This window comes from Pelodiscus sinensis, chromosome 4 (assembly GCF_052426305.1).
Source record: "Pelodiscus sinensis isolate ZL-2025 chromosome 4, ASM5242630v1, whole genome shotgun sequence".
Lineage (NCBI taxonomy): Eukaryota > Metazoa > Chordata > Testudines > Trionychidae > Pelodiscus > Pelodiscus sinensis.
Window position 1 is genome coordinate 132019448 of NC_143055.1, and position 16724 is coordinate 132036171.

General features: G+C 44.7%; 2 protein-coding genes across 9 annotated transcripts in view; both read left to right on the forward strand.

Moving 5' to 3' along the window:
- LOC102459338 (sulfotransferase 1 family member D1-like) overlaps nucleotides 1-16724 on the forward strand; it is a 37666-nt gene that overhangs the window by 2122 nt on the left and 18820 nt on the right. For 2 of the 6 annotated variants that reach the window (XM_089778170.1, XM_089778171.1), the window contains exon 1: nucleotides 13347-13442. The exons of 1 other annotated variant lie outside the window; for it this stretch is intronic. Coding sequence is in view for 2 of the 5 variants with exons in the window: in XM_075929300.2 (XP_075785415.2) it covers nucleotides 13197-13442 (246 nt within the window). In the remaining 3 variants the exon portion in view is untranslated. Of the gene's footprint in view, nucleotides 1-12874; nucleotides 13443-14404; nucleotides 14512-16724 lie in introns of those variants that run through there. 3 more of the 6 variants (XM_075929308.2, XM_075929300.2, XM_075929301.2) reach the window with 3 other exon arrangements.
- Nucleotides 634-12406, forward strand: LOC102452131 (sulfotransferase 1 family member D1-like). 3 transcript variants are annotated; one of them, XM_075929312.2, is made up of 8 exons: nucleotides 634-1197; nucleotides 4177-4334; nucleotides 6300-6425; nucleotides 7355-7452; nucleotides 9218-9344; nucleotides 9990-10084; nucleotides 10472-10652; nucleotides 11114-12403. In XM_075929312.2, exons 2-8 carry the CDS (start codon nucleotides 4187-4189, stop codon nucleotides 11224-11226), a joined length of 888 nt encoding a protein of 295 aa, XP_075785427.1. In that variant the 5' UTR covers nucleotides 634-1197; nucleotides 4177-4186; the 3' UTR covers nucleotides 11227-12403. The 3 variants fall into 3 exon arrangements, with proteins under 3 accessions (XP_075785427.1, XP_075785426.1, XP_089634298.1); XM_075929311.2 differs by having other exon boundaries at nucleotides 635-1197; nucleotides 4172-4334; nucleotides 11114-12401; XM_089778172.1 differs by lacking the exon at nucleotides 634-1197 and having other exon boundaries at nucleotides 4257-4334; nucleotides 6300-6359; nucleotides 11114-12406.

The following is a 16724-nucleotide window of genomic DNA, read 5'->3' on the forward strand; positions in this document are numbered from 1 at the left end:
ACCAAGAACTCGCCCTGCTCTCTTTGCAAATTAACTAAATGAAATGACTAAGGTCCTACTTGATTGTAGGATGATAGTCAAATAATTGCAGCTGTGTTGCAGACCAGCCATGGAAAATTACAGAAAAGTAATGACCTTATGATCTGCGATAAAGAAGTCCCTAATTACTTTTCTGTGATTTTCTACTGTCTGGCACCCAGGGCTGAGAGCAGGAAGGTGGGGCTGAGTGCCTAATCTTGCAGGGAATCGGCAATATCACAAGTTGAGTAGGACTTTGGCCACCACACATTATAAAAGAGCCAATTGCTAAAGGGGAGACAATGGGACCAGCCAGTCTGCAGCTGTCATCCTGATTTCCCAACGCAGCCTAAGGCAGGGCTTGTGTGGTCTCCAAACAGCCATACGCTCAGTTAACTCCTCCCCTGCCTAATACGTACAGTGAGACCAGTGTAAAAAGTGTCCCTGCTGAGAGCTGCATGTGGAGTTGTGTCCCTAGCTCCCTGAAAAAATGGACACGGTCCCAGGCCATATGGATTTATCTTGACAGCCCTTGTCCCGGGAGAGAGCCTGGAGCTTCCGCAGCCATGGGGGGAAATCTCGTAGCACTGCCAGGGAGTTGGGAGGCAGGGGGACAAACACCAGAGGGAATTTGGGACCTCCCCCAGGGATCTATGTGACTCTTGCGAGATCCAAAGGTGTGGGAGAGGGTAACTCTGTGGGCAGTTTGGTTATAATCTCCATGAGGATTTTTCAACACTCGTTCTCCTGTTGTGGCCATTCACACCCGAGGGGATCATCTGTGTTACTGCAAGGCCAACTTTGCGATGTGAAAGCAAAAACAGAGAGAAAACGGTTCGGATTCTTGTGGCCCCATAAGCTCGCGTGTAAGTGAACGACAGCAGGGCTTTGCCTGACATGGTTTATTACAAATATGAGCGTAGGATGGGCACATGACCATGGGTGATGCAAGAAGTTCCAGGGCAAACAGGGCTCAAATAGGAGTTATTAAAATCTTGCAGCAGCAGAGATCTTTCCAGAGCTATTCACGTCAGTCTCTGGAGTTTGCTAGCCTCCCATGACCTCCTACCGCAAACTAAACAGCGGCGTTATAATGGAAACTTGAAACTCACCTGACTGCTGAAGCACGTCAAGCCACTGTTGTGCATTACGGGGCTGAACACCATACAAGACACACAGGTGCAGTACTTTTAATGCTCTTTGTGGTCTGTGTTATGGTTTTCTCTACACAGGGTGCTGCCAATAAGGATCTCTGGGTCTTTTGTACAGTTCTCAGAGAGGCTTCCAAAATCAGTGATTGGACTGCACGGAGGAAGCTCTGGGAGAAATTTTCTAGCCTGTGTCATGCAGATAATCAGATTAGATAATAGAAAATAATAGTTCCCGCTGGCTTTAAAAACCTCTGATGCAGGATATAGCTTTTTATTTTCAAAAGCAAAACTGACTACATTTTTAAAAAGATCTGTGTTTGCTTATTTCCAGTCCTAGCTACATTTTGGAGAACCACTGTAAATGGAAGACTATAGTCTGATAATGTGTCCACTTTCCCCCTCTATTTTAAAGTGTTTTTTTTTTTCCTTTTGGCATCACTGAAGCGTGGGCATAAGAGAAACACCTATCCCCTCAATTTGTGCTTTGTTTTGGGTGGTTATTAATTAGCCAGAGTGAAGGGGATAAAATACAGGTTCCAACAGGTCATACGTACTCATGGTACTTTGCTCTCATGCAACCTAATCAACTTACAACAGCAATACAAACTTTGAATGCACATGCAGCTAAATTGGTTTGTCATTTTTAAAGCCGTTTAACTTCATCTAGTTATTTTACTAAATTCAGAAAATCAGTGTAAATTTGGTTTAAAATAGTGTAAATGTGTCTACATTAGGGGCCTGCACGGATTTAAAACTGATTCATGAGTGTTGGTGAAAGTTGCTAGTATTGATACGCCCTCAGATTTGGTGAAAGGTCGGCTTTAGAGCTACAGGAGCTAAGACACTCTCATGCTAGTGTGCTTAGAGAGTGGAGCTCACTGTTTTGGCTATGTCTAGACTGCAAGCTTCTTTCGGAAGAAGCTTTTCTGGAAGAGATCTTCCAGAAAAACCTTTTTCAAAAGAGAGCATCCACACAGCGAAAGTGCAATGAAAAAGCAATGTGCTTTTTCAAAAGACAGCATCCACATTGATTGGACACTATCTTGCATTTAAGTTGTGATTAGTATGGACAGAGTGGCCACCAAGGCACCTGTGTTATTTTCTGGAGGCCTCTTCTTTCAAAAGAACTCCCTCTTTTCAGAAGAAGGCTTTTTCTTCATAGAAAGAGGTATATTGCTGTCAGAAAAACCCCTCCGTTCTTTCAACTTTCTGTCAGAAGGAGACAATAGCAGTATGGACGTAAATATAGTTTTTCCAGAAAAATGGCCATATTCCCAGAAAAATGCTGCAGTGTAGACATATCCTTTAGAGTGAGAACTAGTCTCATGCATGCAAAACACCTCCCAGATTTAATGACCTCTTGTAATATGGTTTATCTCAGAATGAGGCGATTTGGATTTACCCAGCAACAACACTTTTAAAACTGACATGAAAAAAAGTGGTTTCCACAGAAATGTCTATGCATATTCATAGATCATTTTTCTATCTACGTCATGGCTGCCTCCTCCAATGCACCTGGAGTAAAACCATTGTTACATAGTACAGCTTGACCTGCAGCCAGCTTAATGGCACACACACAGCTGTTCTATCTTTGAGACAAGAGTTTGATTTGTGCATTAGTTTCGACTAGGAAAAGGAGTACAAGTGCAGCTGGTGTAACCCTGCAATTACATGAACTGCTACTAGCTGAAGCTCTAATCTTAAAAATAATCATTTCTAAAATGAATCATGAAGTATTGTGAGGATTTTGAGTATCCAATCTACCTGTCTGTTTATTTACCAATCAGACTCATACACCCCACAACATTACCCATGGGATCTGCACGCCTGATGGTCTTTAATGTATTTGTATGTTATACGGGGCTAGGTCTACACTGCAAAGAAAAGTCAGAAAAAAATATGCAAATTGTGAACCTCAATTTGCATATCTTTTTCTGCTTTTCTTTCGAAAGAGGCTTTTGCAAAACTTTGGATCATCTACATAGTGCCAAATTTCGGAAAAACCTCCTTTTTCAACACATCCCTTATTTCTAGTATGAGGAATGAGGAATATAGGAATGGTGAAAAAACATGTCTGCTTTTTCGGAAATTGTTCAGAAAAAGTGGACGCATTCCTTGGACGCAGCATAAGCTCTGCAGTCTAGACATCGCCTGGGAATCATTGGCCTGTATCATTGCTTTCAATTCATAAGACAGCATTTGCCCTGACAATTAGAAACTATCAAGCTGTGTTTTTAACAAGTGCAGCCATCCACGTCTGGGCTCTATGTAGAAACTTAGGCAATTTTACAGGATCTTAACAGAAGCAATTCATTTTCAAGTAACAATTTAGGTATTTAAGGGATCACAATCTGACCCTCTCGCTCATGTGGAATAGATGACAGAATCTGGGCTTTCAGAAATGAAAATGCTAGGTAGCGTTATTTGTTGTTTTCCTCTTGGAACACGCATGAATTCCCGTGACTGTTTTGGCTAGAATCAAAATGTTGGTTCACATTATAGTCATTTGCTGTAGTGCCGTGAGTGCTGGTCTTCCTGCCTCCTCCACAATGCTTGCAATCCGTTCACAATTCTACCGCTTGCTTCCTTTCCCCCCTGCTCACATCTTCTCCCTTCTGCTGCTGAATTAGGCTAGAAGGCTTCTGACATTCATGATTTGATGGATCTACTCTTCAGTAGTGTATGGTAGAGCCCAGTTGACTGGATGCCAATTTAAAACAGTTGGAGATCTGGTTCAGTCAACATGTAACGAGTGCTGCCCTGTTCCAGGTGATAGGCCAGATCGACTCAAGTCTAATTTACCATGTCACCCGCTAGTGGCTGCAATCAGCATTGCTAAGGAACCCTAAAACTGTGAATCAAGCAGAAACGTTACTTGGGTTATCACCAGCAACTTCTTATAAACAAGTCTCCTACACTCCAGTGTGGAAAATAAATGCAAAGTGGACTGGAGGGTCCCCAGTCACTCTGTCATGGATGTAAACTACTTTCTCTTCCTGTAGCTCAGCCTTTCCAGAATGGATCAAAACAAAAGTGTTTTAAGGAGGAAATTAGAAAAACTCCATGGTATTCCCTTATACTGGGGCATTGTGGAAGAATGGGCCCAGGTGGAATCATTCCAGGCCAGGCCAGATGACCTTCTCATTGCCAGCTTTCCGAAATCAGGTGAGTGCTGCCAGGGCCGGACCAAGCCATTCCGGTGCCCCAGGCAGACAGTTTAATTGCTCCCCGGGTTGGGGGAGGGCATATTCATGGCCCTGCCCCTGCGCCGGTGCGTGGGAGAAGGGGCGCGGAGCTGGTGGTGGCAGGACGCACATGCCCGGCCTGGCGCAGCACGGATACCGCTGCTGGCATGCAGCCCGGTGCTGCCAGGGGCGGGCTGAGCCTTGGCATGCAGGTCCCTGCGGCCGTGGGGTGAAGGGCACTGCTGGCTGGCACTGCAGGGGTTAACATGGCCTCTGCCCCGGGCAGCCGCTGCAGGGTGGCCACTGGGAGCTGCTGAAGCCCGCAATCCAGGTGCCGGGCGCTCGGAACCTGATAGCAGCTATAAGGGACGCTGTGAGCCCCTTACAGCTGCCATCAGGCGCCCCCCATAGGTTGGTGCCCTGGCCAGCTGCTCGGCTAGCCCGTGCCTTAATCCAGCCCTGAGTGCCGCTGTCCTGTTAAGAGATTCTTCTCTTGCTGCTAGCGCTGTGCTGTACATGGGTTTTTCTTAAAGGGAAGAGACTGAGAAGCCTTTCAGGCCAAACTGTAATGGGATTCCAGTGAGAGCTAGGCAAGTTCGTAGAGGAGAGCTCCTCAATGGTGACCAGTCAAGAAGGCGCAGGATGCCCCTGGGTGTCTGTAGCCTCTGATTGCCAGAAGCTGGGAGTAGACAACAGAGAATGGATCACTCAATGATCATTGCCTCTGAAGCTCCTGGACACTGTCGGCAGACAGGACACTGGGGTAGATGGACCTTTGGTCTGACCCCATGTGGCCGTTCTTGTGTTCTTAGCACTGTCGTAGTTTACAGGCAGAAAATGGCTCAGTAGCTCGTCCTTGTGACTAGAACTGGGCCCACCTCTTCTGCATGAGAGCAATGAGCCCAATCCAGCCAATTCAAGGGAGCTGGGCTGCTCCTGGGCCTATGAAAGGCTGCCGGAGAGCAGGAAGTAAGATATGAAGGAAGCGGATGGGTTAAACTATGGCTGGGGGAGGAAAGCCATGGTGGGTTAGAGCTAACTCCTGTGGCGAGTCCGTGGAGCAAGGGGCTAGGTGCTGAGGTGCTAACCCCGCCTCTTTCACCTGAGGCCCCGCCCCTTCTAGGAGTGCGGGGGAAGTTACCTGGTGAAGTGCCAGGAGGAGCGGCCCTGAAGCCAGAGAGGAAAGAACTGAGTTACAAGGCTATTTTCTGTGGCTTTGCCTGCCTGCGCTATGTGAGACAGGAGAGTGGCCATGGCAGGGAGCGTCTGGCACCTGGGAAGAAGGCCCGGCCCTGTAGCAAAGCCGTGCCTAGAAACTGAATGAGACCACGAATCCCTTTGTCCTAGCAGGGATGAGATCAAACCGTTTCGAAAGATTCCTTCCATGTTACGCTCTTAACAGCCATTACCCAGACTCTCCCTGCTGAGTGCGGGGACTGACGGTGGAATGAGCTCTCACTCAGTGTTCAGGAAGGCAAATTACTAGCTTGATTCTGAGCAGCAAGAGCAGGAAGTGAGGTCTCCTTTCACAGGACGGTCGCGTGGTCAGTGTCTTCCCTGCATGGCTCAGAGCTGAAAGATGATAGGGGTCTATCAATGCACACCTCCATTCTTATGTTATTTCTTTCACATAGGCCTAGAGCAGAATCTGCACTGGGACTTCAGGCAGTAGCAGAAACACTGTGATCTTACACCAGGTTTGGTGAGGTTGGACTGCCACAGTGATAGGCCCTTTGAGTGATTTTGCTGCCGACATCACCTATTCAAGCGCAGACCCAGAAAGCTCAGGAGCACTGTTGCCATAGGCTAGAAGGAATAGTCATTGGGTTAAACCGGATTAACACCATTGACTTCTATTCACACCTGCTGAGGACCTGACCTCATGCTCCTGACCTGTCTGCTGCCCACTAGAAGAGTATTTCACTAGTTTGCTTTATATTTCCAGGCACAACCTGGGTCAGTGAAATTGTGGACATGATCTATAACAACGGCGATGCGGAGAAGTGTAAGCGGGATGCGATTTACGTTCGGGTCCCTTTCATGGAGCTGATTGTCCCTGGAATCAAAAATGGTAAAACTTTGCACACTGTAGACAGGCTCCAGGAGTGTATGTCTACACTGCTACCCTAGTTCGAACTAGGGTGGCTAATGTAGGCATTCGAACTTGCAAATGAAGCCCGGGATTTAAATATCCCGGGCTTTATTTGCATGTTCCCGGGCGCCGCCATTTTTAAATGCCCCGTAGTTCGAACTACCTGCCCGCGGCTACCCGCGGCACGGACTAGGTGGTTCAAATTAAAGCTCCTAATTTGAACTACCATTACTCCTCATTACAGGACCACAGAGTTCTTTGGAATGGAAGACATAAGAACCCAATCCACCATCCACAAAAATCAATGGAAAGATTCCCACTGGATCTGGTCATTTATAAATGCAAACTGTCAATAGCATTAGGATCTTGCGCATGATGAACTTAAATGTAAACTGAAATGTTTTAGGGATAAGTTAATACAAAAGTGGATTAAGGGTGGAATTCTCAAAGGCATTTCTAGGAATTAGAGGAATTAGAGGCATTTCTAGTAATAAAAGACATGGGTGAAGGGAGAGAAGATTTCTCACAGAGCTTCACATAAGTACATTTCACTAGAATCAGAAACAGAAGTGAAGGACAAGGCTGATGAGATGATCCACTCGGACTCTCTGAAAACGACCCCTTTGGAAACTGCCTGATGTGCAGACAGCACTAGTGAGGGAGATTTCACCAACACCGTTTTCAGACCCAATGTCGGTTCTTCAGTTACTTAAGACTACTTTTATCCTTATCCACATTTATCTGGACTTCATCCAGCAGAGAGATACAGAATGGCAAGCAGCTCAGGGTTATTACAGGCTGTGGGTCCGATTCCCCTATTCATAACAGTGGCCCTTTGAGTGTAAATAGTTTACGATCAAAGCTGAAATAATCCTGTTTTTTCCTTTCATCCCCTTTGTATTTTTCAGGAGTAGCACAACTGGCTGACATGCCCTCTCCCCGGTTAGTAAAGACCCATCTTCCTGTTCAACTCCTTCCTGCCTCCTTCTGGGAAAACAACTGCAAGGTTATGATCATTTCTTTGTATCTCCGTAGTGGCAGCTCCAACCAACACAGACATCCCATCGTGCTCCGCTCTGTGAATACACATAGCAAGAGAAAATTCCTGCCCCACAGAGTTTTCAATAGGCGAAGGAAGCACTGCTACCCTCATTTTGCCAATGGGAGACTGAGGCATGGAGAGATTAAGTGACTTGCCCAAAATCACATTGCGAATCTGTGAGAGAGTCATCCGCAGAACCAGGTCTCAAGTCGTGAGCAGCCTTTGCTCTGAGATTTTCCACTGAAATGTAATACTGGAATTTCCATAGGATTCTAGTGCAGCTGTGTGTTTAATTGTTGGGGTCTAATTTTTTAAACTCACAGAAAGATTCTCAGTGTCTAGATCAGACTGCCACTGTAAATACCGATAGTCACACAATGTATCTCTCAAGCAGCTGTGAAAGTAACTTAATGTCTTATGGGTTCTGTGCTATTGCCACCTGGGTCTCTACATGTTTTTTCAGTAGCTTCCTGCTGGCTTCTGCTGCAGCTCAACCAGCTCTTGCCACAGCCGTGCGCCAGGGCACACCCTCTTATTCTCATTTCTGGTCTCGTTTGCTTAGTTTCCCATCAGATAACATTCCTGAATTTCTACAAGCAATGCACTTTACCATCATATTTTGATACCATCAGCAGAGCTGCAGAGGAAGATTGCAGGCCCAGATTATAGTAGGAACACTGGGCATGTCTACACTGCAACCAAAGGTCGGACTGGCTTTTATCTCGCTAGCCTGGCTAAGAATAGCAGCGAAGCCATGGTGGTGCAGACTAACTACATACTGAAGATCCCTGGCATGCCTGTACAGGCCGTGTGGAAGCCCATGTCAAGTGCCTTTACTGTTATTTTTAGCTGTGTTAGCTAGTTAAAGCTAGAACGGGAACATCTTCCATGGGGTGTGATCACTCCTCCAGCTGCAGTGTGGACATACCCTGAGGGTGGAATCCTGGTCCTATTGACTACAGTGGGGCTAGGATTCCTAGGTTCTTTTCTAGACCACTGCAAAGGAAATTCTGATTGTTGCCAACAATTTGTTGGAGTCAATCTTCCTCTCCTCACAACACTTTTGATTAAAGAACACTATGCCCAATTCTGCCATTCCTGCTCAGTGTACCTTTTTGTATCTCAGTTTTCCCATCTGCAAAACTGGCCAAATACTACATTACGCAGGGCTGTAAAGTGCTGTGATCTCCCTGGTGAAAGTTTCTATAGAGCTGAAGAATAGCAGTGCAGCCTATTCTGCCACTAGCCTGCCAGTTGACTGTGACCTTGTGAATTTCTGCCATTTTCCTGTGGTTCTGAGTCATTCCTTTTCCCCAATTCTGAGAGATTTTCCTTTTAATGCCATGACTAAGTTGGGAAGGGATCCCTTTGTAGAGTGATCTCTCCAATGAGACTTAAAGTTACTGAAGAGAGTCCTACAAACACCTGGCGTGCCCTGAATGCCTGCTCGTTCAGTAGAACTGGTCGGAACTTTTTAAAAGTTTAGTTGCAGAATTGCTGGAAAAATAGAGTGTGTTCATAAATCTCCCTGCCTGCCTCTTTTTCGGCCCGTGATAGAACTCACTGAAATGTTTAGAATTCAAAATATGTCAGATTCTAATGAAAATACAGTCAGGGGGCGGGGAATCTGAAAATATTTGTGCAAATTTGTTTTCTTCTTTTTCAGTCAGTTTGGTTACTCTAACGCAGATTTGATGGCCCATGGTAAACATCCTGCTCTTCTTCACAGATGATCTACATGGCCCGAAATGCCAAGGATGTGGTTGTCTCTTATTACTATTTCTATCAAATGGCAAAGATTCATCCAGAACCTGGCACCTGGGATGAGTTCCTGGAGAAGTTTGTGGCAGGGGAAGGTAAAACTTAAAGCTACATTCTCCCTACAACACTGAGTTCCCCAGACCGGGGCACTGTGAAACCAAGGACGATGGAGCAGACTATCAGCTTCTCCAAAGATATTTATTTATACCACCTGGGGATCTTTTCTCATGAGTGTGTCGAAATTTTAGTTAGACAGAAGCCTTTATGGGACAAGATAAAAGAATATCAACACATCTTCCCTCAACCTCCACTTCTCAGTTTCTGGTCCAGAGCCAAGAAACCAGATCCACCTAGAACATCTCTGAGATGCTCAGGCAGTCAGTTTGCCTAGCCAATGTCTAAAGTTATCTGTTCCTTTGTCTGCGGGGCCAGGGGGACAATGATTTGTTTCAAAAGGAGTGTCTCAAGACATCCAGACTTCTTCACTTTCCCATCAACCCATTATCCTGACATGATTGTTGTTTGACATTTAGCAGAGGGGTAGCCGTGTTAGTTTGTTTCGGCAATAACAATGAAGATGCATCTGACGAAGTGGATCTTTGACCACGAAAGCTTATGCCCAAATGAACCTGTATGGGTTATTTTTTGAGATCCACTATTTAACCAGACCTCTTTGATGATTTGACATATGAAATGAGATTTTTTCTCTTTTCTCTCCTGCTCTTGTATGTTTGATTTAGTTGTGTTTGGATCTTGGCACGATCACGTGAAAGGCTGGTGGGAGAAGAGAAAGGACAAGCCCATTCTGTACTTGTTCTACGAGGACATGAAAGAGGTGAGGGAGGGAAACAACATAAACTGATGTAATGCTTCAGCCCCAAATTCGTTATTTGTTTGCATGACGTTGAAGAAGGTAGCATCTATTCCTAACAGCAGTACTTAATCAAAGAGCTAGAGATTCAGGCAGAGGGGTCGGATGTCACGGGTAATATGCTCAACTTCTGAAAAGAAGTATGTCACATCTGAGAATAGGCATTTTTCCAAGATCCAACTCTTATACATTCAAATAAACGAAATTAGCCAAGCAAAACCATTTGCAATAGCACTGATTCCTAAAAATATTACACACACACACACACACACACACACACACACACACACTGTACTAGTATCGTTTGTTATTTTCCACATATTTCTGTATAACATCTGTCTTTCTTTCTAGGATCCTAAACGTGAAATACAAAAGGTGTTACAGTTTCTGGGCAAGGACCTGGAGGAAGAGGTGTTGAATAAAATCCTTCTTCACACCTCATTCCAGGAGATGCAGAAGAACCCCGCTGCCAATTATAAGATGGTATCAAACGGTTTTATGGACCACAGTGTGTCTCCCTTCATGAGAAAAGGTGGGAGCCCCTCCCAACAATTATAGCAGCATTTACACAAAAGGAGGAAGGGCTGGTAATGAGGAAGTAGGGTCAATACCAGCTATAATCTGAGGAAAAGCCAAGCATTAATTCCACTTCCACAGGTGAAGAAAATCTCAGGATCCAAGTTTTATTCTTTACCAGCCAAACTTGTCTAAAGACGGAGCTGCCTAGGAAAAGCATTGCTGAAAGAGAGATGGAACTAATGGGGAATTGGGGTGAAAAATGCCCAACGTTTTACTCAGCCCTAGTGAGATCTCTGAAAGAAGAAGAAGACTGAAAAAAGCAGAAGGGAGAAAGTCGATTATAGTTTGAATAGTTCCTTTGTTTTCATGGATTTATAGGCCAGAAGGGATCACTAGATAGTGATCATGTAGTCTGAACTCCCATATAATCTAGGCCATGGAATTTTACCCAGTGTTCCTGGTTTTCTCTTTCAGGTATTGTAGGTGACTGGAAGAATCACTTCACCATGGCCCAGAATGAGGCATTTGACTGTGACTATGAAGAGAAGATGAAGGGGTCGACACTGCGTTTCCGAATGGAGATCTGAGGCATCTCCCTTTCCCCATCTGGCTTATTTGTTTGGTTAGGCTCAGACAAATCAAATCAAAATCAAATTAAAGGGAGGCACCAAAGCAAACAGCAACTGTTAGTTACTCTGAATATGATTTTTTGCACCTGCTTCTATTTGTGTGGGCTCTTCAGTTCCGTAGCTCCCATTTGGATAATGCATTTGGGATTTCAAGCGCCTTTGACTGTCACTAGGACCAGAGATGGTTTGAGTTGTTGTGCGCTGAGATTCTCACCTGACTCCAGGGGTTGGGGCTTGAAGAAAACTCATGAAATATCATCTGTCATTTGGTAAAGTCATGACCGATGGCAAGAAGAAACTCCAGGAGAGCGATTATGCAGCTGCTCTCATTAACAAACAGCAAGCTATCAATGGGAATCTGGCCTTGATTATTAAGGTCTCATCAAGACCCACCACAATAAACTACTATACCTGAGAGGGTAAAGAGCTGAGCCTGCTGTGACTGAAACCGGCAGGTTCCCGGAAGCCTAGAACGGTGCCAAAACTGATGTGCAGACCGCTAGGTGCTTTGAGATGAATAGCACCGTAAGAGCTAGGCATTAAAGTAATACCCGGAACAGAGCCTTTCATTCCCATTGCAGATGCATGTCAAATGTGCCTGCCTTTGAGCACTCACGGACTAAAAGTCGTAAATTTGAGTTCGCTTTCTACTACCTGCATCATTGCTGGTGAACGCCCGTGATGTCTGCAGGCAGGTAGCCTGGGAGACTTCCAGGTGGTTTTGTAACATGACCTGCAACACGGCCACAGATTTGGCCAAGAACAGGGCTGGCCCCAGACCAAATGGTGCCCCGGGTGAGGCGCATCTTCAGTTCCTCCCAGTCCATTTGTTAAACTTTTGAACACTTTGTTTTGTATTGCATTTGTAACCCATTTCACAGCTTTGATGCATGATCCTCATGTATGATTTATGCCTGTCACGTAAGATGAGAAATTCCCATGCTAGGCTCTGTAAATCGGTATTGATGCATGCCATAGAGAAGCAAATAAAAAGCTGTTTCCTCTAAGCTTTATAGGATCATTTTAAGAACAACTGAAATGTACTAACAGCAAGTAGTTGAACTGAGAACCAACATTGATTGGAGCAGTCCTAAGACGTGTTACAGTAGGGGACCGCCTTAGACTATTCATGCATTTTTCTCACCTTTGCCCTCGTGCTGATACCCTGAGCCTAGGAGATGATCACTACTGCCTAAAGGTGGGCCTATGTTGTTCTGTCTCAGATATTTTCTCCTCACATTTGAACCTTGCTGCAATACTGAGCTCCTGAAGGCTTTTTTGGGGACATCTTTTATTTTCACTGTAGTATCAGGAAGAGGAAAAGTCTATGTTCTGCAGTCTTAGAAAGTAATCAAATATGCGTATAATGCATGGCAAGAGAGGTAACAGTATTCCTTTTATATTATTGCGTAGAAAGGCTTTGGACAGATATCTCTGGTGTCTCATTAGCTATGTCCTTTGTGAGTTGCTATTTACACTCTCCATGTCTTAAAACACAAGCACACTTTCACAGCATCACAGCTGGGCTCTCACTTGACTTTGTTCTCACAGACTCATGGGCAATGCCCCTTGCAAATCCATGGGTGTACAGTGGGTAACAGTCTAGGAGGCGGAAGCAAAATGTAGCTCTCAGAAAGTCTGGGAGGTTGCATGAGATTCTACAAAGCTCCAGAACATTCTAGGAGCTTAGTGAAAAGTGAATCCACATAGGGAATAGCCAAAACGTGCCACTTCAAACATTCTGTTTTCCCTTCTGTCACCGACAACTAAAACAGCTCCCTAGACCCAGCAGCAACATCAACTGCCCCTGAATACGACATTAGTCTAGAAGAAACACCTGTATTCCTCACCCCTCTTGGAACAGCCCAGGGAGACATGGGGATCCTAGCGTGGTCTCTCCTTCCTTCCCCAATGGGCCTCAAAGCTGAATGTATTCCTTCCTAGCCTTACGCAGAGCTTGTCTCTTACTATCAAGTCCCTCCCTCTCAGAGACACTGCTCAGAGTACTGGAATGTTTTCCCCCCCTTGGCTGCAGTCCTGAGGGTTTTTTATGTTCTCGTGGACACAATGAACCCGCCCCAATCCTTTCCCAATCTCCCGGGGCAGATCATGCCAAGTTCACACACAGCCGCTTTTCCTTCTCTTCACCACAGCAGCACCAGAAGAGGAGAAAGGTAAACTGAGTCTTCAACTCTATGACCTGTAACTTTTAGCAGTTTGTTTATCTGTTCAAGAGCAGCCTGGCTGGTGTTGGTGGGACACACATCCAGGAAGAAACCCTTTTAATAGGATTTGATGTTGCAGACTTCCCAGGCTGGAATGTTCAGTGCAGAGAAGCAGTGTGCTCTCAGGATGGAAATGACTGCAGACGTTGTTTTAAAATGGATTTACAATTCTTTTGTGGCTTTGACACGTCTCATTTTGCTCTAGGGCAGCAGAAATGGTCAGTGTTACATACAGCAAGCTGGGCTTTTGTAAAAGCAGAGGGAGCTGGATAATGAATTGTCTGCTGGTTTATATAGAAGTTTAAGCTCCACAGTGGTAAATCACTTGCTAATGTACAATAGGGATAGAAATGTAGCCGTGTTAGTCTGGTGTAGCTGAAACAAAAAACAGGACTGTGTAGCACTTTAAAGAGTAACAAGATGGTTTATTAGGTGATGAGCTTTCGTGGGCCAGACCCACTTCCTCAGATCAAATAGTGAAGTTTTCTTCCACTATTTTCATGGGTCTGGCCCACGAAAGCTCATCACCTAATAAACCATCTTGTTAGTCTTTAAAGTGCTATATAGTCTTGCTAATGTACAGCATCCAGTGTTATTTGACTTGCTCTAGAACGTGTATGTGCCGCAGCTTTTGCAAGGAGATAACTGCTGCGAAGCAACTAAAATATTTTTCATTTGCTCTTTTCAGAGGAAAATCAAGTCTGAAGAGACAAAATTAAACTTTCCTCTCCTGTCTGGGGTGTTGGTGGGATTTCAGAGGGATCGAGAGGGATAATGAGAGGTGACACTGTCAGTAATTTGGGAATGCTTCAAAGCCACCTGATTTCAGGCAGACTCTCTCTCTCTCACACACACACTGAAGAACAGCAATGTTTGCCCCGTCACTAGCGAAATTTCCTTTCTCCTTGAAGTGTGTTGAAGACGCATCTTCGGAATCTGGTGCAATAACTTACTCCAGGTGCTGCATTCCTATGGCGTAACGCTTCATCGTTTGGGACTGAAGTTACTGTACTATCAGGTCTGTGCATTAGTACATGCTCAGTGTATGTAAGGAATAAGTGTGGAGTAATGGTTTCAGCACCTTTGCTTGATGAAAGCACTAGGAAGCAGCCTCAACAAACCAGGGGTCTCTCCTGGGAGAGGACTTATTACAAGATACTGTTAATATTATTTTCATTATGGTGACTGCTAGATAAGACAGCTCATTGTGCTAAGTGCTATTCAAACACATATCAAGGCAGTTTCTGCCCCCAAAGAGTCTAAACAGACAAAGCATGTGAGAAAGGCACTACAGTAAAACGCCAACAGTCCGGCATCCAATAGTCCGGCATCCAATAGTCCGGCACTCCTGATAGTCCGGCATCAAAATGGCAAGAGCCTAGTGAGTGAGCTTCAGCAAAAAAATGAGTCACAAGGTAACAGCGGCTGCAGTTGAACTGAGCAAAAAGGGTAAAAAAGGCTTAAAAAAACTAAAACATTACAGTATACTTACAGTATACTGTATGCAGTATGTACAATAAAAAGGGTTAAGAACACTTTATATACAGTATATAATGTATACAATATATATATAACCATTTTATAGTATCTCCCGATAGTCCGGCATATCTGATAATCCGGCACCACCTAGGTCCCATAGGTTCCGGATTATCAGAAGTCTACTGTATTATCTTCTCCACTGTGCAGATGGGGACTAGAGGCACACAGAGATTAAATGGCTTATCCAAGAACAAGATACAGCTGAAAACAGACTCCAGGTTTCCTGTGTCCCCACCCATCACATACAGCAGGATCACAGTACGTGGGTCTGACCTGCTACAGAGATTTGTTCTTTTGCTTCTCTCCAATCTTTAAAAGCAATTTGTGTGATACTGAAGAACAAGCTGCTTTGTTCTTTCAGGTAATAAAAATGGTGGCATGATTTTGGTGGGGGAGACCCGAGAGAGCCTGCAAGTCACACTTCTGCAGGCCCCAACTCCATGTACACTTTTGTTGTGACAAATGAGTCCATTAATGGGAAAGCTGAGCAACAAACTTATTTATGGCATGCGGCTGTCTATCTAATGTTATGAAATGTGGTTTGGTGGATGCTCATCAGAAATGTCATTGCTGCCTTGTTTTTTAATTGAAACAAAGCCAAGGGCATGCATGATTAAATACATGGAGAAGGAGAGGAAGAAAGAAAAGAAAAAGAAAAAGAAAAATCCCCTCTGGCTACATCTACACTACTAGGTTATTTCAAAATAAGCTTATTCCTCTTCACAAGCAGGCGTTATTATTTCAAAACAGGCTTGGTAGTATGGGCGCTTGCCTTGTTATTTCAAAATAAAGGGAGTGATTTTGAAATAACTCCCCAGTGTAGACATGCCTTCACATTCCAGAGTGTCAGAAAGCACTGGGAACATAACAGTTTCTTGTCCAGCTGCTCTCCCGTCTATGCTCTGTTGAACTCTCCCCCACAGCTTGGCTTCACCAGAAGATTGGCAATTGTAGAACCACACCCATAATTGCATGAGGGAGGGGTACAGCTGAAATCTATATGGGAGCTAAAGCTGCTGTGGTCACAGTAAACCTCCACAGAGAGCTGAGAAATCTAGGGGGTAGATCTGCTAAGGGATGTTAAAGGCCTTGAGGGAGCGATAACATTCAAAGGCAGGAAGAAATCAAACCATTCAGCTGCAATCTGCAGGGCTGGCTTCATAATCTTTCAGAAGAAGCCACATGGGGCAAGTCTGGGAGTGGAGTGTGTATACAGAGTTTAACCTGTATAGCTGGGATGGTTATTTTCTTTGTGTAGAGAATTCTTTGGTTATTCTTCCCTTAAGGCAAGGTTTTTGTTGAGCTCTCATGGAAATTAAAAGCAGCTACACTAGCCATATGGCTACCCAGCCAGACTCCACATGAAGGGGATGGGTGTGTGTGTGTGTCTAGCTAAGGACTGTTATTTATACCTTTCCACAGCACCACCTGGTGCTCAGAGAAAGCCACAGCTTTGGCTTCTAATTGAAGAGCAAGAAAGTGATTAATATTACTGGGTTGGTTAGTTCTATCTTTGTTTTGTTAGGCCCTAGAGAATTGGGCCTAGTGCAGTTATGTTAAGACAGATCAAGGAAAGAGGTTAACAAAGGTTTCTGGGTAGTTCCTGAACAGAACTAGAAATATGACTCAAGCAAGGGGAAATCCCTACATACTTGCTTAAGTTGCAGAATAAAGTAAGTGAAAGGTTGCGCC